The 27,910-nt window shown below is 41.7% G+C and overlaps 4 protein-coding genes, 1 long non-coding RNA gene and 1 pseudogene across 14 annotated transcripts in view; 3 read left to right on the top strand and 3 right to left on the bottom strand.

Moving 5' to 3' along the window:
* Positions 1-27,910, bottom strand: part of LOC117186114 (rho GTPase-activating protein 26) — a 292,954-nt gene that overhangs the window by 189,895 nt on the left and 75,149 nt on the right. For 6 of the 7 annotated variants that reach the window (XM_033386239.1, XM_033386233.1, XM_033386235.1 and 3 more), the window contains 3 exons: positions 8,806-9,021; positions 3,878-3,949; positions 3,769-3,820 (listed from right to left, as the gene is read on the bottom strand). In XM_033386239.1, coding sequence (XP_033242130.1) covers positions 3,769-3,820; positions 3,878-3,949; positions 8,806-9,021 — 340 coding nt within the window. The remainder of the gene's footprint in view (positions 1-3,768; positions 3,821-3,877; positions 3,950-8,805; positions 9,022-27,910) is intronic. The other variant, XM_033386238.1, reaches the window with a different exon arrangement.
* On the top strand, positions 7,698-8,891 carry LOC117186118 (golgin subfamily A member 6-like protein 7). 3 transcript variants are annotated; one of them, XM_033386244.1, is made up of 4 exons: positions 7,698-7,885; positions 7,946-8,160; positions 8,223-8,573; positions 8,644-8,891. In XM_033386244.1, the coding sequence occupies exons 2-4, from the start codon at positions 7,980-7,982 to the stop codon at positions 8,652-8,654; spliced, it is 543 nt and encodes a 180-aa protein (XP_033242135.1). In that variant the 5' UTR covers positions 7,698-7,885; positions 7,946-7,979; the 3' UTR covers positions 8,655-8,891. The 3 variants fall into 3 exon arrangements, with proteins under 3 accessions (XP_033242135.1, XP_033242134.1, XP_033242133.1); XM_033386243.1 differs by lacking the exon at positions 8,644-8,891 and having other exon boundaries at positions 7,699-7,876; positions 8,223-8,622; XM_033386242.1 differs by lacking the exon at positions 8,644-8,891 and having other exon boundaries at positions 7,699-7,885; positions 8,223-8,622.
* On the top strand, positions 8,991-10,615 carry LOC117186121. 2 transcript variants are annotated; one of them, XR_004471258.1, is made up of 2 exons: positions 8,991-9,079; positions 10,211-10,615. It is a non-coding gene; the product is annotated as an uncharacterized LOC117186121 (long non-coding RNA). The 2 variants fall into 2 exon arrangements; XR_004471259.1 differs by having other exon boundaries at positions 8,993-9,079; positions 10,219-10,615.
* LOC117186117 lies at positions 14,900-15,868 on the top strand. The gene is made up of 3 exons (XM_033386241.1): positions 14,900-15,001; positions 15,060-15,240; positions 15,301-15,868. The coding sequence occupies exons 2-3, from the start codon at positions 15,106-15,108 to the stop codon at positions 15,790-15,792; spliced, it is 627 nt and encodes a 208-aa protein (XP_033242132.1). The 5' UTR covers positions 14,900-15,001; positions 15,060-15,105; the 3' UTR covers positions 15,793-15,868.
* LOC117186116 (putative nuclease HARBI1) lies at positions 15,804-17,055 on the bottom strand. Its single transcript, XM_033386240.1, has 2 exons — positions 16,862-17,055; positions 15,804-16,808 (listed from the first exon to the last, which is right to left on the bottom strand). The coding sequence occupies exons 1-2, from the start codon at positions 16,978-16,980 to the stop codon at positions 15,887-15,889; spliced, it is 1,041 nt and encodes a 346-aa protein (XP_033242131.1). The 5' UTR covers positions 16,981-17,055; the 3' UTR covers positions 15,804-15,886.
* LOC117186115 lies at positions 19,075-21,226 on the bottom strand (annotated as a pseudogene).

The raw sequence follows: 27,910 nt of genomic DNA, 5'->3' as shown, positions 1-27,910 counted from the left end.
ATTTGGAGTTTCCTGTAGAGTCTAGAAATCAGCTGGCCTTTTATTTCGCCATCTTTCCCACATTTTGGAAGCATTTGTATCCACCGATCCACCCGTTAAAGTGCGAGCAATACAGAAGAATATTTTTCTTGGTTTGAAACAATCAGCAACGAGAAGTATGTACTACTTTCCCTTATACAACACTTAACCATATATTGTTTTATTGTTCTTATCGCAAACCAGAGCAAAGCTTTATGTGCTAAGCACAAAGTGTAGCCAAAAAAAATGTGCAACTTCGTTATGCGAAGCCTCTTTGTAACATGTTTGTCACTGTAAAGTTTTATCTGCTTGATCGCTGGTGTTATTTTGAGCGATTGATTTGCGCGTTCGTTTTAATTTTCTACAGTCGTCTGAAGTGAAGTGAACTCAGAAGATGCTGAATCTATCAAGCTGGAAAAAGAGCTGGTAGAAAATCCCCACCTATATCGGAATTTTAAATATATAAAATCGAATTTCAAAAGAGTTGCCGAAATAATAATATCCCTTTAAGCGAAGGGCTACCATTAGAACTGTTTTGGAATGGATTTTAAACAGAAATTTGAAGCAATTTTTAAAATAAATCCAGATTTAAAGATCATTCCAAAAATAAATATTATATTATTACTTAATGCTGAAGATTTTTCTGCAATTGAACCAGTCCCAAATGTAAATATAATTAAATATAATTTTGCTCCGATTACTTCCTGGGACGTTGAAAGAAGCTTTTCCGCGTACAAAATGACTTTTGGAGAGAAGCGTCAGAGACTCTTAATTAATAATTTAGAGAGCATTATAATTATTTATTGCAATACAAATTATTTTGAATAACTTTTAAACCCGTTAGCCGAAGGTCATAGTAACCAGCGCTATCAATAAATAAGCTAGGTTAATAGTTTTAACTCTAACCTCGTTGTATATAAATAAATAAATAAAAAACTTTTAAACCTATAAAATATCGTATGTATTAAGTGTCATTTGCTCTAGTTTAATAACAGACAATAGTTTATACAATTTTAATACGTATACCACCTTCTAAATCGCTTTTATATTATTTTTTTATTTGATTAATATATTATACATATGCATTTCATGCAAATATGCATATCGTTTTAAACTCTACTTTTCATGAAACGAACATTGGTGTCATCAGAATTTTTATACCCGATACTCAAAATGAGTATTGGGGTATATTAGATTTGTGGTAAAAGTGGATGTGTGTAACGTCCAGAAGGAATCGTTTCCGACCCCATAAAGTATATATATTCTTGATCAGCATCAATAGCCGAGTCGATTGAGCCCTGTCTGTCTGTCCGTCTGTCCGTCCGTCCGTCCGTCCGTCCGTCCGTCCCCTTCAGCGCCTAGTGCTCAAAGACTATAAGAGCTAGAGCAACGATGTTTTGGATCCAGACTTCTGTGATATGTCACTGCTACAAAAATATTTCAAAAATTCGCCCCGCCCACTTCCGCCCCCACAAAGGACGAAAATCTGTGGCATCCACATTTTTAAAGATACGATAAAACCAAAAACGCAGAATCGGTGAGGATGACCATATCTTCTACATTGCAAAATCTGAACCAGATCGTATAATGATTATAGCCAGAATCAAGAAAACAATTTCATTCTTTCTCGCTCTGTCTCTCTCTAACACACAGGTTTCATGGTCGGTTTTGTCAATTGCAAAATATGAGTTCAAGGATCTCAGAACCTATAAGAGCCAAAGCAACCAAATTTGGTATCCACACTCCTGTGATATCGGACCTTGACCGTTTCGTGTCCAAATTTCGCCACACCCCCTTCCGCCCCCGCAAAGGACGAAAATCTGGGGCATCCACAAATCTCAGAGACTATTAAGGCTAGAGTAACCAAATTTGGAATCCGCACTTCTGTTAGATCTCACTATAAAACGTATATCTCAGAATTTCGCCCCACCCCCTTCCGCCACCACAAAAGACGAAAATCTGTTGCATCCACAATATTGCACATTCGAGAAAACTAAAAACGCAGAATCATAGATAATGACCATATCTATCAGATTGATGAATCTGGATCAGATCGGATCATTTTTGTAGCCAAAAGCAAGCAATCAATTTTCAGTGGCTACGCAGCGCCCGACGTCACGCTCAGACTGATTTTCTGTCTCTCTCGCACGCACTCTTTGTCGTGTGGTTCAATATTAGCGGCGTCTGCCGCAGGAGAGCCATACTGACTTAGTATCGGGTATAACTGTAGAGTTGCGGTGTCCGCAGCAACTTTGTGAGTTCCACCTCGTTTGTATCTAAACTCTTCAAAAATATGCAAATATGCAAGATCGAGATATAATACATAATGTATTTATGTACTTAATTAGCTGATAAAGTTTACCAATCAACACTGTGACTTCTCTCTTACTTAGCTAAAACAAAAATTGAGACACAAACAGCCAACCTCACGTTATATGTCAGTCAATCGGGTAAACTAGTTAACTTTTTTGGCTTGGTGGACCTTTTGGCGGATATTCCCCTATACACCGATCGCTCAAAATTAGATATTAGATAAAATATCCATTCCTTAATCCTGGGATTGGGGTTGTGCGTTGAGGGATTGATGGATGGAAATCTGAAATGCAGCTATCTTCGAAAGTTTTCCAAAATTTCATTGGAGGGCGTCACAATCAATGTTAAAATCCGTGAGCTCCTAGAAAATCGTTTGCGTCAATTGGAAGTGGGGGCTCTTGTAATCGCAACATCTGCACCTGCTGCTCCTAGCTATGAGGGCCCAACAAAATTTAGCATTTTTATGACTCAATTTAAAACGTCAGCGAGGGGCTGCAGACAACAAATGCAGGTAAATCGAATTATTAAATTCTTAAGCACATTATTTTCAAGGAAAACGATTTTAGCTAAAAACTACCGGAAGTCTTCAAGCGAATTGAGACAGCAGGACAACATATAGGATTACAGCTGCATATATTGGTTGTAGGTCTATGACGTCGGTGCTATGATTATGCATGCAAACTATAGCCGCGTTCATTGTATTTGGACGTAGTCGAAGCCAGAATACAAATCAAATAAAAATAAAACTTTTAAAACGGTGTAATAGTAAGTAATAAATCATAGTCGTTCACTAGAACAAAAAATTTGACAAAAGGACCACCGACGAGAAGCCATAGGAAAATGGGAAAATACAGCTCAGAAGCACCGGTTAGGGACCGAAGTTGCACAGTTTTGAAACCGAGTAAAGAGTTCGGCTGATTTTATTAGATATTAACTAAAAGCGAAAACCAAAGGAATTCGCAATATCGATTTGGTGATCCTTCCCACAGTAAAAGAACGTATTATCTCCGAAAAAACAGGCATATTCATTAAACGTATCAATTTTGGTGTATCGCATACAAAAGATTGACAAACAAAGATTGAAATTAAAAGTTATAAACCTCGAGATACTGGCGACTTAACATGGAGGCGATTCGGGACATGTTCCTAATGAACAAACATATGCGGAGTTTAACGAATTTGGCATATCAAGCACGCCGAGAACTGGAATATCATGCCGGCTCTACTGGGTTAAAATTTGTTTTCACTCAAAGTTGTACCATATGTCGTAAAACAACAGACGAGCATTTTATGGTTGATGAAGTAAGGCCGCATTAACCGCATTTCTATACATTTGTCTGTTTCTACTAGATCCATTGTATCATCCCAACCTCGAGATTGAGGGTATTGTAACTATTATCATGTTTTTGTAATTTACATTTTACTCTATTTACTCACTTTTTTCCATTAAAAATAGATAACCACGTTTGGTAAATAACTCCTCAGGCTTCTGTAAATGAGAAGAGATTTTTTTATATGATACTATCAGTTTATCTTATTTAATTACCGTGCGCTTTTCCATGTACTTGGTTTTTAGTTCAGTAACTTTTTCACGAGCTTCTTCAAAATTTTCGCGGGTCTGAAAGCCAAAAATAAACATAATAAATTATTTCCGATTACTTGTTCCGATTAAGAGCTGCATTTATCAGCTTTTCAGAATTGCAAAGTTCAATACAACTATGTAGATGTAAGATTCTTAAGATATAAGGAAAAAAGAAGCCCCAACTCTAAAAAAAACCTTAAAAAAATACCAGTTTTTAAAAATTAAAAAAATAGTACGCTCGACGTCTGGAATTCGTCGTTCTCTTTCGTAGTGATCAGACGCGTTTTTGTTTTGCGCTCCACATTTTTCCTAGCCAGCCTACATTCTGGCATTCTATTCTACTCCGCGAGTGCATGCCTTTTGTTTTGTATTAAAATATTATTAAACTATTTATTTTTCGGCGTCGGCTTGTCGTGTTTGTGCTGCTGCCGTGAGTACGCACTATATTGCATTACAGCCCGCTCTCGTCACCCATGATCAGCCTGCTGGCTCTGCGGTGGCTCGTGGGTGATGCCATCTCCAAACGTAACGGGTAGAATTACAGTTGCGAGGCATGCTGTGCGGTGGAGAATGATAGTGTGGCTTTTATGAGGCAGACGCGGAAGGGCTTTAAGGAGCAGACCGTTGGCTTTAAAAAGCAGTACGATCGGATCCTAGCCATGGAGTCTCAATTTGGCAGTCTGCAACTGCTGAATGAGTCTCCGAGGCGTCAAAGGGTCACTCCGCGGGATCTGCAAGTGCCAACCGTCACTCAGCCTCTGGCGGCCGAAAAATTGACTCCGACCACTCCAAGTGTGCAGCAGTTGATCTCGTATGCCACTCCAAGGGCAACAGCTGCTGGCGATGCAGATTCGGTAGCCGAATTCATCGCCTCGGAGAACGTGCAGCCCAGTACGTCTGCAACGCCCGTGGCCGTGGTGTCCCTTGGTGGAAAAGTTCAATTTCTCTTATGTCAGGGAGATAGCTTCATTTAAGATAAGTGTCTCCCCAACTCATTTTGACACCATTTGTTCTGCCAAATTGGTGAAGGAGTTCAAGGCTTAGAAGAAGAATAGGCCCCAAATATTTCCACAAATCATCCCAGTGTGCCATCCTCCTCCTCATTTTCCCGCCCTGCTTTAACCCTTCCGAAAAACTAACTTTTCTTTTAGTAACATATCAGAACGTTATAGGCTTACGTAGTAAGCTCAGCATTCTTTTCCGGGATAGTGTTGCATTTGCTTCCACGTTATTGTGCTTACCGAATCCTGGTTAAAGCCGGACATTCTTAGTTCCGAGGTTTCGGCAGGTCGGTACACAACTTTTAGGAAAGATCGTTCGTCTCGACGTGCAGGAGGGGTTCTGATTGCAGTGGACTCTAACTTCCCGACGGAACACTTTACAGTCCAAGTTCAACAGGAACTGGAATTCCTGTGTGTAAACGTGATTCTTCCCGCTTTTGATATATTCATTACTTGCTCGTATATTCCACCTTCTTCGGAAACTTCAATTTATGAGCAACACTTGTCCGCTGTATCTTCCTCGCTATCAGACAAAGATCATATGATAGTTCTTGGCGACTTCAACTTTCCAGGAACTGTTTGGTCTTCGGTAAAAGAGTCTAGTAACCTAGTGCCCATGTCACGACATGACTTTGTTGACGGCTTGCTTGACCTGTCCCTGTCTCAAGTCAACCATGTGAAAAATTCCTTGGGTCGGTTGCTTGATCTGTGCTTTGTATCGGATCCGACCATAGTGTTGTTAGCCCGAGCCCTTCCACTCACTAGACGCCTACCATCCTACTTTCGAAGTGTCGCTAGATATAGGACCAGCTCTAGGTCACAAACACAAACAAGGCACACAAATTTTTTACAATGCTCTCGGCACATTTTTTGATTCTTGTGTCCTGCTTTCTTGTTCGATTAGATCTAGAAAGCCCCCTTGGGTTACCAAAAAATTATCCAGTCTGAAAAACTTAAAATCAAGACTTAATACAAAATTTCAAGAAGTTCATGTAATAGCTCGGTCAAACTTTTCAGTTCTTAAGTCTCAATGCTATAAGAACTACCCATCTCGATGCAGGATACGTTTTTCTCAGGACCCTAAACAGTTTTACTGCTTCGTAAACAGTAAGCGTAGAACGTCCGCACACCCATCCTCGCTATCATTTTGTAATACGTCGGCAAATAATGATCAGGCAATTGCCGATCTTTTTGCCCAATTTTTCCAAACCACCTTTTCTAAGGAAAGCTACTCTGGTCATCCGTACCCATACGGTTGACCGAGGTCGAACGGCATTTTCAGTCCCTTGTTAAATGAATGTTCTTTACTTCATGATCTTCGACTAGTTAAGCCGGTGTTTTTATCGGGTCCAGACGGGGTTCCAGGTTGTGTACTCAGGTACTGCGCCGAGGCACTGGGTGGAACCTTGCTTAAACTATTCACCCTGTCCATTGATTCTTCTTGCTTCCCCACGATCTGGAAGGAATCGTTTATAATTACTTTCCATAAAAGCGGTAGCAAGTCTGACGCAAAAAATTATAGAGGTATATCAAAGTTATCCGCTATTCCTAAAATGTTTAAGAAGGTTTTAACACCTCACTTGCCACATCTCTGCAAGTCACTTATATCTCCAACTCAGCATGGATTTATAAGGCGGCGATCAACCACCACAAACTTGTTAGAGTTTACCTCTTTCATTATTAAAGGCTTTCAAAGCATTGGACTCTGTAAACCATTCCCTTTTAGAACATAAACTTGACCTTTGACTCCCTCTCCTCACCAGTAAAGGTTTCTTCGGGAGTGCCACAGGGAAGTCACCTAGGCCCATTACTCTTCAAACTCTTTATTAATGACTTTCCTTCGGTATTAACATACTCTCGAGTACTTATGTATGCGGATGATGTTAAGCTTTGTGTCCAGTATAAGGACATTTCATTTCATTTTCGCTTGCAATACGATCTCAATAACTTTCAGTCATGGTGCTGTGCAAAGTTGTTACACCTTTATGCCTCGAAATGTAAAGTTATGACATTTCATCGTTCTAGCCCATATACCCTATGTGATGGTTCTCTTGAGAGAAGTACCCTGGATGATGTTGCTGTTGTACTAGACGCCAAGCTGAAGTTTTCTGAACACATTTCGACCATGGTAAATAAGGCCACGGGCGTGTTTGGGTTTATAAAGAGGTGGTCAAAGGAATTTGACGACACCTATATAACAAAGACTCTGTATACATCGCTAGTTCGTCCGATTTTAGAATACGGCTTCTGTGTATGGTGCCCTCAGTACAAAGTACACCAGGACCGAATAGAATCAGTACAGAAAAACTTTTTACTCTTTGCTCTGCGGAGCCTTAACTGGGATGCGGATGTGAGACTTCCATTTTACTCTACTGTAATTAGTAAACCTCCCATCCTTAGTTAACCGTAGAAAAATGCTTGGTGTTATTTTTATGCACAACTTGTAGTAACTAATTAGTAATTATATTTGTATTTTGAATGCAAGCTTAGTTTTTTTTAGTAAGTTTGGCTTTAATTTCCCTCGAATATTAGTCTAACAACTATCTTTCCTGCATGTTCGTGATCGGTTCGGTTAACGCGCCGCGCGTCATGCGGAAGCGCCGCTCGGTCGGTTGTGCTGAAGGAGGGCTGGGTTTTTGCCTGGGATCCGCGCATAACATCCTTCTGCTGGTGTCACACGGGCCACTGGATGGTGCAGTAATTGAATCTCCACTTGATTGCATATCAACGTCCAAATATATATACATATGTACATACATATCATTAGAATAGAATTAAGAGAACATGGAATCTTGTGTTAGTTCGAGATTTAGTTACAGACCGCACAAGAGTTCGAAAACATCATAAATCGTATTGTAACGAATGGGTAATAAGTAGACTGACTATTGTTGTCATCCCGTATTATATTAGACATATCCAGTCTTGGCTCGGAGTTGTTTGGAACAACACGTAAAATCCCCAGGTCAATAAAGTCTGGCTATAGTAAAAATACTCTCGGATGTTACATTATATATATATCGATTATTTATAGAATTCTGTATAAACGTAACAACTGGTGTCAGAAGATGATGCTGCAGATTAAGGGTGAAGGGGACCAACAACAACAGATGGTGCTGCAGAGGAAGGGTCAAGGTGATCAACAACAACAGATGGTGCTGCAGATGAAGGGTCAAGGTGATCAACAGCAACAGATGTTGCTGGAGATGAAGACACAAGCGGAGGTGCAACTGCAGCAGATGAAGCAAGGTGAACTGATTAAAGATCAAGGGGAAACCCAGTTACAAAGATTATAAGCTATGGCAAAACAGATGCCATGGAGAAGAGAAAAGAGAAAAAGGCCAACGTCGACAAGAAACTACAGGATAACTCAGAATCAGTTCAGCTTTTGGATGAAGAGATCAAACAGGAGATCAGACGTCTTGATGAGGGAATTTGGCATGTGGATAATCGTCTCGAAGATCAGCTCAAAAACCCATTCCGTCATTTGGAATTGGGTTTTCCTGTCAACAACATAACAACAGCCAAACCGAAATTGGCTACACCTAGATTTGATGGCACACCAACATTTGGCGTTTTTACGCCACAATTCGAAACGTCAGCGTCGATTCCCGACGCAAACAACTTGAGTTACGAGGCTGTTAAGCGTGCCCTAGAGCGTGGTAACAGTATTATAAAATTTAAAATGAATTAAAGTCTGGTACAAAATTACTGATGCTATAATAATTGTAGGAATCAATTAGCAATTAGGCGGTCGAAAAATATAACGGATCTGGCTAAGAATACCCTCCGTTTCAAACTGCTTTGTTTGACATTGGAAACAGTAAATTATTCGAAGCATTAATTAAGACCTTTTCAGTCTTAATCTAACTACATATATGTATGGTCTCTTACCTTCTGCACTTTGTGCCTTAAATCCTGCAGGTAATCGCGGTGATCTTCAGCCTGCTCGTGAGCTGTGTGATAAAAAACCAACCAGCCGGAAATAAAGGCAAGCAATATTTCAACGAATTCAAATTTAATTCTTTCCTGCACTTCTTGTATACGCAGAACATAGCTTAAGGACTCCTGGATATATTCGCGCTCATGCATACCCAAACTGGCATCGGCCTATGAATGAAAAATAATTTAGTGGAATATACATATACACTTAAACTTAAACAACCAGGTAAGAAAAGTCGTTAAAAATAGTAAATTTATTGTAAAAAGCTTCTTTTATATTGGGTAAATTTCGTCAGGTTTCGTTAAATAGTCTGTTAGCCTAGCGATCAACAATTGCCGATCTCTTTGCCCAATTTTTCCAAACAACATATTCTCAGGAAAGCTACTCTGGTCATCCGTACCCATACGATTTGCCGAGGTCGAAAGTCTTATGTAAAGAAGTGTAGAGGTATATCTAAACTATCCGTTATTCCTAAAATGTTTGAGAAGATTTTAACTCAGCACCTGCAACATCTCTGCAAGTCACTTATCTCGAACTCAGCATGGATTTTCAACGCCACCACGAATTTGTTAAAGTTTAGTAACTAAAAGCTTTCATGGTAACTTTCAGATGGATGTTATTTTCATCGACTTCAGTAAAGCATTCAACTCTGTAAACCACTCACTTCTAGCACATAACTTAACCTTTTTAGCGTTTCCGTCCATCCCCCTGAAGTGGACTTCTAGCTGCCTTTGTTCCAGGTCTTAAAAGTCTTCTTCAAACACTCCTCTTCACCAGTTAAGGTTACTTCTGGAGTACCACAGGGCAGCAAACTAAGCCCCTTACTTTTTACACTCTTTATTAATGGCCAGCTTTCGGCAGGAAAGGAATTTGACGACCCCTTTATAACAAAGAGTCTCTATAACTCGCTAGTTCGTCCGATTTTATAATACGTCTCTCGTGTATGGTACCCATCTTACTATACTATCTTACTATAAGGGAATTGCTATTGATAAACCTTCCATCCTTAGTTAATCGTACAAAAATGCGTGGTTTGATTTTTGTGCCCAACTTGATCAAGTGGAATTGCCCTGGTTTGTTGAGCCGCATAAACTTCACGACTCCGATAAGATCCACTAGAAATTTTATACCGTTGTCCCTTCCATTTTGTAGATCGAATTATTCTTTACATGAACCGTTTAGGATCTTATGCTCGGACTATAATTCCCTATACCATATTATATCCACCACTAATTCTCTTCCCCATATTAAATTATTAATACTCACATAACTCTATCGTAATTAGTAATTGTATTTGTATTTTGAATCATGCATTCATGATTAGTAAGTTTAGTTCTACTTTTCATCGCATATTAGTCTTACAGCTATCTTTCCTGCATTCGGTTCGGTTAACGCGTCGCGCGTCATATGGTGTCAGCGCCTTTCGGTCGTTTGGGCATGAGGAGGGCTGCGCTGTTTCCTGGGATCCGCCAATTTGATAGGAAGACAATACCAAATAATAAATGGACACAAACCAAAGTTAATCGCACTACATGAAACTCAAACCATCAACGAAGATACATCTCTTATCACGCCAAGACAATTTGAGCTATACCAAAAAAAATGGTATTACATCAAGCACAAAAGCAAGTAAAGGCGTCGCCCTTCTCATGTCAAAAAGTAGCGAACACAATATAATTTCTATCTAATCCAATGTTCTTTCCATTGCTGCTTAAATCTAATTTGAAACACGCTTTGTATGAATAAATATCTACATCTCAATAGCCGATTAATTCGTTGAACAAGATCTACATGATCTTATTAACATCTTATTACTTATGCTTGGTGACTTTAACGCCTGGTATTCTCTTTGGGGATCTCATTACACAATAAGCAAGGCAATGTAATCGCAAATTTCATGCAAAATGCAGGACTGATTGTTCTTAACAATGGTGGCCAAATACTGTGTAGTCACAACACCTTCACAAATGTAGATTTCCCTTTGCTCGCCTATACTTAACCTTAATGCATCTTGGTATTTTTGTGAAAGTTTATATTGAATATATCAATACCCACTATGTACATATGTATACATATGCAATATGTAAGACATATTGGCTCCTCAAAAAAAAAAAAAAAAAAACGAAAAAACAAAGTTGAATTAGGAAATTGGGAAAATTGCAAAGATAATATCATTTTCAAAGCATTCACAAATAATGCAAGTAAATTGTGGCAGGTAAATCGGTACAGATGCCGGACTTACACATCAGGAATGAGGTAGGGGGACTGATGTCAACCAACCAGCATGCCTATACTATAGGGAAATCGGTGGAGACCGCACTACACTCGGTAGTAGCTACCATTGAGAAAGCCCTTCACAATAAAAAGTATGCACTGGGAGTATTCGTGAACATCTCCGGAGCATTTAACAACGTGGCTACGAAAGCAATAACAAATTGCCTGGTAGCGACTAATACACACCCAGCAATCAACCTGTGGATAAGGAACCTCCTAGGTTGCAGACGGGTGCAATCAGAGTGGGGCACCGCTTCCATGGTGAAAGAGGCACACAGAGGCACACCCCAGGGTGGAGTCCTGTCGCCCCTCCTGTGGAATCTGGTGGTCGGCGACCTCATCAAGAGATACGAAAGGAAGGCCCCAATAATAACAGCTTATGCGGACGACATAAGCATACTTATTACGGGTGTCTGTCCATCGACCCTCAGCTCCTTAATGGAACGTACACTCAGGGAGATACGCGAGTGGGCAGAAGAAGTAGGACTCAGTATCAACGCGGACAAGACGGACCTCATCCTCTTTACCAAGAGGTACAAGGTACCGATATGGACCCCCCCGAAGATCAATCAAACTAGGCTAACCCCAAAAACACAAGTCAAATACCTGGGCACAGTACTGGATAGTAAACTGGCATGTAAACCCAATGTATTGAAAAGGGTGAAGAAGGCCACCATTGCGCTTTACGCATCCAAGAAGATGCTCAGCAGCACATGGGACCTGTCTCCTGCTCTGGTGCATTGGATTTACATCTCGGTGGTGCGACCAACTCTGCTGTATGGAGTCTTAGTGTGGTGGCAAGCTACTGGAAAGAAAACGTATCATAAGCTTATGGAAAGGACTCAGCGACAGGCTTTGCTCTGTATTACAGGGGCGCTGAGGTCAACCACAACAAAAGCACTCAAAACCCTACTTGGAATCGAACCCCTAGACATCCACGCTCGTCTGACTGCAGGAAAGGCAGCACAACGCCTCATCGCTTCAGGAAATATGTCGCCACAAGGAAACGGGCATAGTTCAATTGGAAGGGAAATGACCAGATAAACTGATTACATGACCCCCCAAACATGCCTCGACGTAAAAACAACCGCATTTTTGGGACCTGAAGACTGGAAAATCGGAAGAGACCAAACTGAGCACCTCAATATATATGCGGACGGCTCCAAGATGGACGGAGGAGTAGGAGCGGGCCTATACTGTACAGACCCTGAGATAAGGCTGTCATATATGCTACCGGACCATTGCAGCATATTCCAGGCAGAGGTTTTTGCCATCAGGAAAGCAACAGAGGTCGCTCTTCTCACTGAAAGAGCACACGATGCGGTCAACCTATTCGTCGACAGCCAAGCGGCGATAAGATCCATGCAGTCGTCCGCGGTCAGTTCCAGAAATGTCTTGGCGAGCAGGGAGGCATTAGACATCCTAAGCACGACAAAGTCAGTGCGGATCTACTAGATTCCCAGCCACCAGGGCATCGAAGGAAACGAGACGGCGGACGTGCTAGCTAAGGAAGGCGTCGGGCTGGCGAATACGAGAACCGAGAACGTGCCTGTCTCCCTTAGAACGCTGCAAAGCGATCTAGAAAAGCAGGCCGGATCACAAACCGAAAGTAGGTGGAGGAGTACCACCGCCTGCAGAACCTCGAAAATCATGTGCAAGGACCGCAATGATAAACTCAGCCACTACCTGCTGCACCTACCACAGAAGGACTGCAGATTATTAGTGGGAATATTAACGGGCCATTACCTGGCTGCGGCGCATGCAAGAAAGCTAGGCATCAAAAACAGAGACAGTTGTAGGAAATGTGACGAACCTGGGGCAACCGAAACCCTGGAACATCTCATCTGCAACTGTCCTGCTCTCTTAAGGGCAAGGAGGAAGTACCTGGGCGCGCCAGTGCTGGCATCACTGGAAGATGCCTCCAAGAGGACGCCACAGCAACTACTGGCCTATGCGAAAAATAACTCAATCCTCGAGGACTTTAAAATCCCCTAAACACTGCCGCGACGGTTCATACCCCCCCTATCCGGACAACTTAGGGCCATACTGGCCTATGTGGGGCCCCTCTGAGGGCCGTCCGGGTCAACCTAACCTAACCTATAAAAAATTCAGGGAAAATTTAGGAATATATTTTATTAAAGTCCAGTCAAAGTTGAAAAACAGCCAAAATTGTAGATGGTTTGCAAAACAAGTTTTTCTATAGAATTGTCAATGCAACTGACCATATATTTAAAAAGATTTTCTAAGAATCAATGCACCTAATAAAAGATACCAAAAACAGAATTATAGGTTACATAGTTTCCTTTTTTTCCACCTGAAACATGCAGTATGCGAATTAAAGTTAAATAAACTTTCGCACACTGAAACAAATCTGAGCTTTGAGTGCTCATATCTTCTAAAATAAAAGTCCGATTATTTTGAATAATTCTGGAGAATTCTCTTTTAGATGCGTATATTTATTGTATCCAAAGGGTCAACTTCGACTTTTGCCACCTCTTTTCGGCTGATTCCCCACTGTGCGAATTTTACATCATAGTCATATACTTAGAAACAAATTATTTTTAAAATCACACTTTTGTAACGCTTTTTTGGTAGTTTTCACCCAACGGAAGCAAAAATTAAATTAAAATAGAAAAACAACTTTTTACAACCAAAACAAAATTTTTTCCTACAAGATAATTTGTTTTTTGTAAACTAATAACTAATTCAATATAATTCAAACGTTTTTTTTTTTTTAATTAGTAATTTATTAATATTTTGTAAAACCAATCTATCAAATGAGCTTCAGATTCGGTTTAAATATTATGTTAAGATAGCACCAGAACTGAAGCAACGTTTTGCAGATGATATTTTGGCTCGAACTATTCAACGTCGGCCAAAGAAGGCGTCTTTAATAACAAGGACACCTGGCAAAAAGCCACTTCTGCATAGTTGAATGAAGAAAGCTCGCTTAAATTGGTGTAAAGAAAATTCAAATTGGAGTGAATCTGAGTGGTCACGAATCATACTCTCGGATGAGTCAAAATGTAATCTTATTGTACCCGATGGTACGCTTTTCGTAAAATTGCTGTATTGCCACCGTAAAGCATTCGCCATATATTATAATATGGGGATACATACAGTGGGGAGCAAAAGTGAGTACATACTCATAATCACTGACTTTAGCCTCCCATAACAGGCAAACGAATAAAGCCAAGCAAACAAAATTTGTTCCCCATATAAATACTTGTATTCTTAACAAACAAACAATAATTACAAGAACGAGTAAAAATTTTTCAAAGAATGAACAGTAAAAAACCAAAAGAACTCGCATGTACTCGGTTTTGCACTTTTTCATAAAAATTAAAGTAAATCATAATCAGCCAGCCTCCGTTTTTCACTTTCACAAAAGTTTTCCGATTTACTTTTGAAATCACATAAATTGGGGCTCTCTTTTTCCCATTCCGCAAGATTTCTTCGTTTTCAAAACGAAAACATTTTCGTTGACGAAATGAAAAGTAAACGGCTTTTTATACAACAAAACGAACCCTAATTGCAAAAGGAAAAAAATAGATGACTTATTGATGCATTAACATAAACTTGATACCTATATCAGGGTAATTTAACTTGTGCTTTTTTTATAAATAATTTTATTTTAACCCAACCTCAAATTTGGTTCGGACAAAATTGGCCACAGCAACAACAAATTTCGTTTTGGTGTAAGCAGCTGACGCATTCCGATTTGGTTATCGGAACGTTGGCAAGTAATCAATTTTTGCGTATAACAGCACAAATGTGCATGTAACAGCTCAGACTGTGCTTGTAACATGCGCTTAACAGAACATCTGGGTGAGCACAGCTGTTTCCCGCCCAATTTAATTCGGACTTCAAAATGTAAGTGCAGCAAATTAATTTTTTATTTCAAAATTACCGCTTTGTTCTTTATATCCAGGGGAAAGCATAAATCATCTCTTTAAGATGAAATCCTGGTGGGTTTTATGAAAGACAACCCGGACTTGGCAAAAGGATTTGTGAAGGGCGACCGAGTTGTTGTCGATGCCAAGTGGGCAGAGCTTTGCGGCGCTCTCAATGCTGTTGGGCCGCCAATCAAGGACGCATTGGGTTGGAAAAAGGTATGTGTTGCACAACAAAAGGTAGCACACTACTACATATATTCAATTCTACAATTTCAGGTTTGGGCAGATTGGAAAACAAACATCCGCAAGAAGATGGCGAAAAACAAATCAGAAACTCGAGCTACAGGTGGAGGGCCCTTCGCTCAGCAATCGCTTGGGGAATTGGAGGAGGAAGTGGCCAGGCTATGTGGCCTCTACGAAATGGTGGAAGGAGTAGGTGGGCCAGCGTATGGACTTCCCCCCCGTACGACCAAGGAGGCCGACACTGGGGTTAAGTGCGTGATGGAAGACCCCATTGAGGAAGAACCCTCAGAGAAGGACGAACCCTCAGAGAAGGAGGAGCCCATGCCGAAGCGCCGTCGAACTAGACCAGCGCAGACCATGGACCTCAACGATCTCTGCGCTGCTCAGCTGGATGAAATGTCGGCAATTTCCAAGAAAATTTCGGAACATTTCGAACGAATGGAATCGTTAGAGAAGGAGAAGCTCGAGGTCCAAAAGGCGCTTGTAGACAAATTTAGCCAAATTTTGGACAAATTTGCGAAATAATTAGTTTCCTATTAGTTTTTTTGTGAAACTTAGCTTTATTAGTTATAAAGAATATCGAATGACATAAAGAAGAAAACATGAAAAATTTTGCATTTTAATAAGGAATGGCCTGAGCTATTTCATCGCGTATAGATGATCCATTATTTTCAGTGTCGTCGAATTCATTTTCAGTGTCTAAAGGGTCGTCAAATCGAACATCCTCCTCGATTAAGACATTACGTCTTCTACAAATATTGTGCAGGGCACAGCATACATTTATAATTTGGCAACAAAATATTGGTGGGTAATTTAAAGTGCGTTGCAAGCAACGGAAACGGCTTTTAAGGACTCCAATGGTGCGTTCTATAATATTTCGTGCTCCAGTATGCTTTATGTTGAATCTGTGCTGATAGGTGGCTATCTCCGCGCTCCTATAAGGAGTCAGAACAAAACTCTCTAGAGCGTAGCCCGAATCAGCCAAAACAAACCCATTAATGGTCGTGGATAAATATTCCCTAGCAGGGGAGTGATTCCAAATGAAGGAGTCATGGCAGGAACCAGGGTGCGTGGCATCAATAGCAATTATCTCCATGTTGTAGTTACACACCACCATGGCATTCATGCTATAAAATCCTTTCCTATTATAGAACACGGAGTGGTTTTGTACAGGCTTTAGTATTCTGATGTGAGTTCCATCCACACAGGCACCAATTCGAGGCAATTTAAAGTTTCGATAGAAATATTCATATGATTGTTGCAATTGATGATTATTGATCTGCAACGAAATGAACTCAACACATAACAGCCTGTCCATCAACGGAATAAGTTTGTGAAGAATCTTTCCAAATGTACTGCGTCCAATGTTTATATGGTGGTCTTTGGCAACTGCCCACTGGTAGCAGCCAGTGGCGAGATATCGCATTACTGAAGCCAATTGCGTAGAGGGAGATAACTTCCTGGTAACACCTAAATGGGGTTGAACTTTCTCCAAAATCATTTTGAAAGTTTTTTTGTCGATCCGAAATGACTTCACAAATCTGAAAGCTTTACCATTAGCAATTTAATTTTCAATACGCATGCTGTTACTCACAGTTCGTCAGACATGATAAATACACAACTGTTGCATCTAAGATGTCTAGATCTTCTTAGATCACGTAATTTCTGCAATCGTTTTGCTTCAAAACAAGCAATTGAAAAAATAAAAGGCATTTTAATCACGCTGTATTTTTACAAAGCAGCCAGGTCAGCTGTTTTTGTTTGCCAGAAACGATGAAAAAAGAAACATATCGATAAAAAAAATATGTGAAAACTGGAGCACCTTAAAACGAAAACGAAACGTTTTGGCTGAAAACGTAATCCGCAAAAGTAAATGAAAAACGGAGCCTGCCTGAATATTAACATTTTGCGCATAGACCCATATTAGATATTACTTTTTTAATACGGTTTGGAATGTTCTCTATCAAATTCCCAAAAATATCTTTTGAAATAGGATTGCACTCCGCATCTATACATCCCCAGAGATCGCCTTGGTTAGATGGCGCTGATTCGTAGTGCTCAAGCCGTCGTTTCACGATTGACCGTAGGTTTTCAATCGGATTAAGGTCGGTTCTTTGAGATAACCACTCCAGCAATTTAAAATTTTGATTAACCAGTCATTCTCGAAAAATTTTCGCAATTTGCTTCGGATTCCTGTCTTGTAAACAAGTTAGTTAAATTCGGGATAAATACATTTCTCCGGAAAATTAAGAAGTTAGGCTTGTAGAAGTTGTAAATAGTCCTCTCTGAACTGAATAACATAAATTTTTTGTAGAGGACCAACGTGCTACCATATAAAGCAACTTCAGACCATAGTAATAAGGAATAATATGAAATATTGAAATATTATGGTCTGAAGTTGCTTTACATGGTAGCACGTTGGTCCTCTACAAAAAATTTATGTTATTCAGTTCAGAGAGGACTATTTACAACTTCTACAAGCCTAACTTCTTAATTTTCCGGAGAAATGTATTTATCCCGAATTTAACTAACTTGTTTACAAGACAGGAATCCGAAGCAAATTGCGAAAATTTTTCGAGAATGACTGGTTAATCAAAATTTTAAATTGCTGGAGTGGTTATCTCAAAGAACCGACCTTAATCCGATTGAAAACCTACGGTCAATCGTGAAACGACGGCTTGAGCACTACGAATCAGCGCCATCTAACCAAGGCGATCTCTGGGGATGTATAGATGCGGAGTGCAATCCTATTTCAAAAGATATTTTTGGGAATTTGATAGAGAACATTCCAAACCGTATTAAAAAAGTAATATCTAATATGGGTCTATGCGCAAAATGTTAATATTATGATTTACTTTAATTTTTATGAAAAAGTGCAAAACCGAGTACATGCGAGTTTTTTTTTCGTTTTTTACTTTTCATTCTTTGAAAAATTTTTACTCGCTCTTGTAATTATTGTTTGTTTGTTAAGAATACAAGTATTTATATGGGGAACAAATTTTGTTTGCTTGGCTTTATTCGTTTGCCTGTTATGGGAGGCTAAAGTCAGTGATTATGAGTATGTACTCACTTTTGCTCCCCACTGTATCTAAATACTAAAAACTGAATTAAGGGTATGTTTAAGGGTAATTATGATTAAGTGTATGCTGAATGCAAAAAGGCATGAAGAAATTATTCGCAGTGGAGTTGTATCCAGTATGTAATCAGTTACTGAGAGAGAAGATCTTTTTATCATCTTTTAGGACGATTCTGAACTTTATCATAGATCGCGCTCTGTAAGTGATTATTTGACGCTTTGTTATTTTTAAAATGCATTCCACTTTTGTTGACTATTTTTCAACGACAGATAAACATTTTTAATCCGGAAATGGACAGTAAGTCCCTAGATTGAGCATCTAACAGTACCGACCTCAATCCGATAGAGAATGTCTAGGCCTTTTTGACCGCCAAAATAAGAAAGCGGAAGTTTTGTTTCAGGATTTAACGGATGAATATCTGAAGGTTTTACACGATTGGATAGCGTCAAACGAATAGCGTCAAATGTGTAATAAAAGCCAAGCGTGCTACCACGAATTATTAACTAATTCATAATTTGAAAAAAAAAAAAATTATTTATCATTATTATTGTTTATTATTAGTTAACAGAAAACAAAATAACCTATTGGAAAAAATGTAATTTTTGTTGAAGAAATCGTTTTTTATAATTTTACTGAGCTTTTTTTCCTTTTTTTGAACAATTTACTAAATTACCGTCAAAAAATGTGTTTTTTGGAAAAATATTTGTTTTTAATTATATGTATGAATATGACATCAAACAATTTAATATGTACTTTTGTTAGGAATTGATTTGTCGACACAAAAAAAATAAAAATTAGAAGAATCGGATAACATTTAAGGAAACCCCACGCTGGAGAACTAAAAAATGCATAAAATATCAAAATGCGGTTTTTGTTTTGTCGATGGGTGTACCAATCAAAAAACAAAAAAAAAAGCCCGAGAAATACGTTTTTTTCGACTTTTCCCTGAGTTTTTAAAGTCAAAATTAAAAGAAAAAAAATCCGCAAAAATTATTCATTTTAAATTTGGAACTTTAATATTTTCCATACGATAAGTTGGTTTGGGTCCAATTTATAGCTGCATTTATCAGCTTTATAGAACTGCAAAGTTTAATACAACTAGATACTAGAAAATAAAACCTTTTAAAATAAAAAAAAAAAAAGTCAACATGAAAAATATACCATAGTTCATTAAACAATTATAAAACCTCAAATCTGGCAGAAAATGTTGTTGCCTATTGCTATTGGTCATACCTCAAAATACTATAAAGGCAAAACAATTTTTTTGTTTTGACGGAACTGTACGCAAGGTACGTTTTGTGACTGTTTTCATTTTAAAAGATAGCTATGTTTATAGCAAATAAATAATTTGATTGTAAAAGTAAGTCCAACACGCTCTAGTCCTCGAAATTTCTGAAGGCCAGCTGCAGGTCCTCGTGCAGCTGTTCAAATTCAGCATTGATCTTGGCCTCACCATCCTTGACGGAGACCTTAAATTTCATGGAAGACAGCTGGTACATGAAGTTGCCCAATGCCTTGCAAATAATGTTCTAGGTGATCTTGTTCTCGGACTGAGCCGTCGATGAAGCTCTACATCATGCCGACGATCTTGTAAAAGGGGCAGCAGCTTTGGCCGGAGGCCTTGCCGATCAGCTGCACGATTTCAGACAGATCCTCCTCCTCCTGCAGGATTACGAGCCCGGGGAAGTTCTTGTCATAGAATCCATCGGGGGCACGCATGTACTTCGAGTAGTAGATGAGCCAGTTGATGAAGAGAAGATCAGAGAAGTCATCCCGAACCCTCGCGCTCGGGGTTACCCAAGCGCTCGTAGAAGAAGGCCGGACGGTTGCCGACGTAGCCGGAATCGGCAGGCATCTTAGCCAGTCGACCCAAAATCTCATGCAAGTCCTCTTGCCAACGGGAGGAGGAATCAGCCATCATGGACACGTTTTAACCCATGTGACGGAGGTATTCGGAGAGGGTTATACCGGTGTAGATGGACGCCTACGGGCAGCCATACGCATGTTGGAGATGTTGGCCACCAGTACGGTACGCTTTATAATGGACTCGGTGATGCCATCGATCTCCACGAAAAGCTCGGGGATGTCACGCAGTACCTCAGACATCTCGTTACTACGCTCGCCGCAAGCTACATACACGATGACATCAGACTTGGATTACTTGGACAGGGCCTGGGAAATGACGGTCTTGCCTCAACCGAAGGCAGCGAAGATACGCTGTCCGGTCAGAAAGGGATAGTTGGCGGACATCTTCTCGGTGTAGGGAGAGGTCTGACGCACGGGCCACACCTGCAACACGGTGTACTTGGTGATCTCACCATCGAACTCTGTCTCGAGGACGACTTTATCGACCTTGTAGTTGTCGGATGTTGCCCCATCACGGACTGTGTCCTTGGAGCGTGGGTTGACAATCATCTTGTGTTTGACCAGAGCTTTCTCATGAACCAGACCGAACAGATCACCTCCTCCTTCTGATGCGGGAGCCGACCTTCACGTTCAGGGGGTTGACCTTGCAGGCGTTGGTGCGTGACAAGGCGTGCAAACCCTTGGGGATGTAAACGGATTTAGTCAGCTCGTTGCTGACCTTCAGCGGACGCTGGATACGGTCGAAAATGTTGTCTATTATACCGGGGCCCAGCTCAATAGCCAGGGGCTTGCTTGTGCGCAGGACGTGATCGCGACAGTTACGCCAGATGTCTGTCGCCCTACAGATGGATGATCTCGCCCACCAGCTTGTAGTAGCCGACTCGTACTTAGCAGAGCCGGACATGGCCTCGGCGGTGACCACAGGACCCGATACAGCGAAGAAACGTCCATAGTCTTACGCTCCTTGTCATCAAAACATTTCAGATTGGACATTTTTCTTTAGTTTACTTCTTGAGTGTTCGATGGGCTGGGATGTGCGACCCAACCCTCTGATTTCGCATACAGTGTGTTAATTGCGGTGGTCAAAATTCTGCCAATAGTAAAGACTGCATAGCAGAGCCGGACATGGCCTCGGCGGTGACCACAGGTCCTGCTTAATTGCGGTGGTCAAAATTCTGCCAATAGTAAAGACTGCCCAAGCTGTTAGCCATCGGATGCTACAGGGGGATAAACCCATCGGGATGACGGGTCGGCTCGCCACAGCTGTAAACTCGCAATAGGGCACAGGTGATTCGAGTTAGTGCTTGCCCTGATCCCGAGGCGGCTATGCTTCATGCCCTAGGATACAGGGGTTTAAGAGCGAACCGTCACCCGCCGTAACTAAACACACCGGTGGAAGTGGATGCTGGGGGTGCTGCCGAGGGGGTGCCCGGTCGCTAATTAAATGTGGACTCTGGATACCTGGCGACCTCCAGGGAGCAACCACAGTGACCAACCATTTAGAAGAAGACGGGGAAGGAGACGGTCCACCGTCCTCAGGCAGCAGCCGCTGCGATGATAGGCCCGGAAAACCAGCCGGGTCCTTCCAAGTCGGGTGAATCCAAGGGCGACCGGTTACCGGGGTGGCTGATAAGCAGAGCGTAATCGCGGCTGGTAAGCGCACTGGGACCGGGGAACGCCTAATAACAGCGGCAGGCAGCGTGTCTGCACCACAGGTAAGAAAACCGTCGTACCAGGACAGGTGACGAGCGGCTTTCATCCTGGTCAAAGAGGACCCCAACAACAAGTCGTCAACCGAAAAGATTGAGCAGAGGCTATGGGCCACCTCAATCCTGCCGGACTTCCAGCCAGCCAAAGCCGGAAATGTCGCAGGCAAGGCCCCTAACAAACGGCAATGCTCAGCGGAGGATCGCGCTTCCCACTCAGGCCAAGCCCAGCAAGCGGGTCAAAGAAAACTCACCTCACGCAGATCTTAATCGGCGTCCTGTACAGTTGCGCCTAAGACGGTTTGTCCCTCGGAAAAAATAGCACCTGATGGAAAATGGACCCCAGGACAGATTTCTGCAGGAGCTGGAGGAAAATAGTGGACCACAACCCAAATGTGAGGACGCAGGGTGGCATCAAGGTAAGGCCATCGCCTGCCAAGACGCTCGATCTGCGGCCCTCTACATAAAGGCTGTGTCTGCCCTAGCAGCCTCACCTAGCCAAGGGTGGAGCGGACATAGTCCACATTCAGGAGCCCTGCTTCAGCTACTTATTTTTGCTCCCAATTTCAGCAATGAAGACCACACATCAGTGAGCGTCGAAGGCCAGGAGCGTTCACTGAGGATCTGCTCTCCATACATAGGTCATGACCAAACCGACCAGCGCCTCTCTGGGCGCTAATAGCAGACTACGAGGCAAAGGACACCGGCCTAATTGTATGGTGCGACGCCAACGCACATCACTGAAAGTGGGGAAGCACTGAGACAAATGAAAGGGGTGAGTACCTATTCAGTTATCTACTAACCACTCAGATGATACTATTGAACCGTGGAAGTGATCCCACCTTTATTATTAAAAATCGTAAAGAGGTCCTGGACCTTACACTTGCCTCTTACGAGATACTGGTGAACATTTTATCCTGGAGGGTCCTGGGAGAACACTATTTTTCGGACCACAGGTACAGGAAACTGTATTCTCCTTTTATTACCGAAACCAGTTCAATTCCGGAACATCAGGCGGACAAACTGGACTCGGTACTCTGACTACCTCTGTCGTGTTCTCCCTGTGTCCCCACCTGACGAGGAGTTTTCCAGGGAGGCCACGACTTGTCTTGTTAAGATCTTCACCGACGCCTGCAATAAGGCGCTCGATTAATCCTGCCCCTCTGGCAAGAACAAAGGCCGGAAGAAACCTGAATGGTGGAATGCGAAAATAGGGTAACTACGAAAAGCCTTCCGGAGACTCTTCTACAAAGCTAAGCCTGAAAACTTTGAGCAGAACTGGGCCAAATACAAAGCCAAATGCGCCTCATGGAGTAAGTTCTGCAGCGAAATCGAGAATAGCTCAGAAGCTTCGCGCTTGCGCAGAGTTCTCTCGAGGACAACACCCACTCTGGGCTACCTGAAGAACGCCGACCAGTCTTGGACTACGTCCAATGTTGAGTCACTAAATTTTCTCCTTAATACACACTTCCCTAGCTGCGATGAAAACAGACCCAACTACCTCGCGTCTCCTTCTGTCGCCCCAAATGCTATCCTGCACCTGCTAAGCCAGGAGAACATTTCCTGGGCGATAAAAAGCTATAAACTATACAAGTATGCGGGGCCAGACGACATTATCCCTGCCCGACATGCCTATCGGAAGGGAAGGGCTTAAACACAATCACATTGATCATCGAAGCGTCCCTTTACTGTAAGGAGTATACCCTGATAGCCTTCCACGACATAGAAGACGACTTTTGCTGCGGGTGATAGAAGGGGGTAGCATACTCGGGTAATTTAACGCAGACGTGGACATTGAGACGGAGCATCGCAAAACTCACCAGAGACGCCGCACGCCCCGACTTCAGCAGGGCAAAACCCTTGTTGCCAGAGCCGAGGCGGGGCGGATCCGCCGAAACGCGCACCGCTTCCAATTCCGGCAGGGTAAAATCCCTGTTGCCAGAGTTAGAGCGGGAACGTAAGGGCTAGGGGAAGTTAAGATGAAGAGGGAGAAGAGGAGATGATTACAGTCGGGGGTCCGACCAGGGTGAAAACGAAGGGAGAGAATTTTCAGTTATACAATCGAATTTTATTATCCCTGGCTTCTCCCGTATCCCACCTACTTAATCCTCCATCCCGGCCATCGGCCAGCTCACCCGCGGATTTGGCGCCGATATTCCAAGAGATCCTCCATTCCTCCGTCTTCCAGATCTCATCCTCTGCGGTGAAGCTCCGTGTGTCCCGATTCTTCGATTTCTTCGACGCGCGCCGGTTTGACAGTTTTTCCGCGGCACTGACGGTCTGGCGCTCTGCCCACGCCCGGCGCTCGATTTCGGGCCAACGGGACTTTTCCGAAAGAGCTGCTTTGTGGCCGGCGGATCGCGGTTCTCTCGCTCTCTCTCCCTTCTCTTTCATGTGAGCTGGCCGTCTGGCGGGTTTCGGCTATGCCAAAAATAAACTAGCTTGTTTGCTAACATAAGGGCTATAATTCGCTCCATTGCAATGCACTACAGTTTCGTTATACTTATCTTAAAATAAATTTATCATAATTATTATGTGAGGCTCCTAGTGGATCCTCACAAGGGTTACATATGTATGTTACATTCGTTATTATTCATTAAAGGTAATGTTGGCTATTATTTTATTTTATTTCTATTAGGTTTTAGATGTTCAGTTTCTTAATATACTATAAGGTGGGCTGTTAACTTTATTTTTTACTGCGAAAAGTTATTTATCTTTTTCATGTGATGCGGAAGCTGTTTCCAAATGCGAATGCCATTGACGAAGAAATGCTTCTCGGAATTTAAAGTTTTACGTCTGCGTAACCACAGTTACTCTCTTTCCCATAGGTGAGTACAAGTACAAGGTTTTGCTATTTGCATCCGAATGTTTAGCGGTATAAGTCGTTTGGTAATATCAGTGACCTTAAGATCCCATAGGATTTTCCTACGGCTTTGCTCACGTGATCATCCCATGAGAGCGTATTTTTTAGAATAAAGCCTAAGTTATGTGATTTCAACGCGACTTAATAGTGTTGAGTTTATCTTTCTCTTATTTTTGCAGATAATCAAACATTTTGACTTGGTTGTGGGTCGCCCATGCACTAATCTTCTCTAGTACTATATTGCTAACATTGATACACTCATCTATTCTACTTAACGGTCGATTAAGATATAATTGGAGGTCATCGTTGTACATGTGCACATCACAGTCGGACAATACTATTAGCAGGTCATTTACATAAATGGAGAACAATAACAGACCATTTAGGATTTAGGATTTACAAAACATTGCAATGAGGATACCATGGTCAACTAAGTCAAAGGCTTCAGAGTAGTCAAAAATAGCTTAGATCCGTCGTCCATTCTTTCACGGATATCCTCTACAATTTTTATTAAGTCGATTGTGTAACTTCTATTTCGTCTGAATCCAGACTGGTTTTTGTTAAGTAATGTATGCTCAGAAAGAAATGTATTTATTTGCACAGTCACCAAAGTCTTGAACGCTTTTGATAGGCTCGGTAGAATGGATATTGGCTTGTAATCTTGAGAGTTTGATTTAGAGATAAGAATTATTTTGGCCTCCTTCCACTTAATGGCTGTGTTAAAAATGTGATTAACTTGCATTATAATTTTGGGGGAGAATTATTCTACGAAATTTAAGGTTCAAGTTGTCTATGTCAATCGCATTCAGTTTAACTGAACTGAACAGGAACTGAAGCTAGGAACAGTATTAGAATAGGGTACTGATGTCAAGTTAAGGGTATGTGGAAAGTCAATTTGTTATTTATTTAATTTACGTCCATATCAACTTCAGAGTTTCGTGTTTTTTTTTCCAATTCCAATATTTGCCGTACTTTCTTACCGCATATCGCGTTGTTAAATTTTGACGTGTAGAAGGCCCACTTGGCAGAATTGATTAACTTTATTACATTAGATCTTAATGATTTGTACATATTTAGGTGGCTTTCAGTCTTATATATTTAAAGCTTTTTAAAGGTGTTATTTCGTCTAATGATACCCAGTTTTGTTCCATGGTTGAACCAGGTATCTTCTGAGCTTTTTGCTTCTCTCTTCTCAGTCGAGTTCACTTTTTCTAAGCGAAGAGGTGTGCAGTTGAAAACATAATATAAACAAGTATAGAAATATATAAATTAACAAAGCCTTTTTATTTGGAATTTTAGTTTGCCTACTGCAATAATCTAATAGTCAGTTTCTAGTTTTCTGAGGTCAATGTTCCTGAAGTCTCTATAGAAGGTATCATAGTCGTGGTAGTCAGGATGGAAATCGTAGGTCATGTTAACCCGTCTAAAACGGAACTTGTGCTTTTCAAAGTACAAAGTTCCGGCACTGACGGCACTAGCACCTGGAGCACCAAGCATATTGGCCTAATCATCGACAGAAAGTTCGATTGGAAGCGGAGCATAGAGGATAGAGTAAAGAAGGCCACAATGGCTCTCTCTATATATGCAGAAAAAGCATCGGACATACACCGCCATCATACGACCAATCATGCTCTGCGGAGTGGTGGTATGGTGGGCAGCGCTAGACAAAAGGGCGCATGGCAGAGCATAACTGGCGGGCTAAGCACTAATCCAGATGAAGCTCTGGATACCGTGCTGGACCTCCTTCTCGTAGATCTCATGGGAGATCAACACTTTCTACTTTCCGGAACACTTTCCGCCCTCAGAATGAGAGAAGCCAAACTAAGGAAAACATCCGCGTTTGGGCACCCGGGAATCCTGACGAGACTCCCGCAATTACCAGAGAGGACAGATTACAGTATCTCTAGTGATCACCTCTCGACGCCTATCCACATATATATCTCACTAAGGGAGAACTGGGAAATGGGCGAACCTGAACGTTGAAATGCGGTCCACTTCTACATTGCACTTCTACACCACCAATGCATTGGTGGCTCAAAGCTAAACGGCAGGGTGGGTGTTGTAGTCTACTGTAACGAGCTAAACATCAGTTACTGCTTCAGGCTCTTGGATCACTGTAGTTTGTTCCAAACGAAGGTTGAAGCAATTAAAGAGGCCATATCCGTTGTCTCCAAACTACCCCTAGACAGGTACTTAGTGTTTGCCTTTTCGGAAAGCCAAGCAGCTATTAAAGCTTTGGGCTCAATATCGTCACACTCAGCGACTGTAAACGACTGACGCATGTCTCTGCACGAGATCGCAGAGAAGTTAGATCTCTTCCTTATATGGGTTCCCGGCCACAGGGACATTGAGGGGAACGACGCCGCCGACGAGTTAGCCAGGCAGGGCACTACAGTTCCTCTATCAGAGAGGGAGCAAGCAGCGATGCCTTTGGCTACGTGCAGGCTTCTCACGCACGAAATATTCGAGCAAAATGCAAACAGGAGATGGCAAGATCGATATGGCTATATCGATCGAAAAAGCACTCGGCAGACCTGTATAGACTCAGTAGAACACAGTGCTCTGCAGTTACTCGAGCCATCACGGGATAGTGGCAGATCGGCACTCACGCTTCTAGACTGCCAATCCCTCGCAATGACTTCTGCAGGAGTTGTCGCGTCGAGGAAGAGGAGGAATCAGTCCCCCACTTCCTCTGCCATTGCCCGGCCATTGAAAATTGTCGTATCCGGTTTCTCGGAGCCTCTTTCCTCACGGAAATTTCGGAACCGTCCGAAATCAAACCAGGGACCTTGTCCAAATTAATTCAAGCCTCCGGATGGGACTGCCCTTAATCTGCAATAGTTTTCTTCCTACACTCTAAGCAATGAGAAAGGGCACAGGCCATACGTCAACACAATGAACGCTTAACACGTCAAGTGGGTTTGAGGGGGGATTTATCCTCCATTGCCATCATTAAAACGAATACTTAATTAATAAGGAATAGGAATATAACTTTAAAAAAATTTGACGTGTAGTACTTTTTTTTTTTTTAATTTTTTCGTCCGTACGTTAGAGTGGAAAGGCCCATATTTAGACAACATGACTCCTACCGGCCTTTAGTGGTCTCTTCTCAACTCGTGTGAGTACTAGGC

Source organism: Drosophila miranda, chromosome XR, assembly GCF_003369915.1.
Source record: "Drosophila miranda strain MSH22 chromosome XR, D.miranda_PacBio2.1, whole genome shotgun sequence".
Classification (NCBI taxonomy): Eukaryota; Metazoa; Arthropoda; class Insecta; order Diptera; family Drosophilidae; genus Drosophila; species Drosophila miranda.
This window is presented reverse-complemented; position numbering and strand designations above follow the sequence as displayed.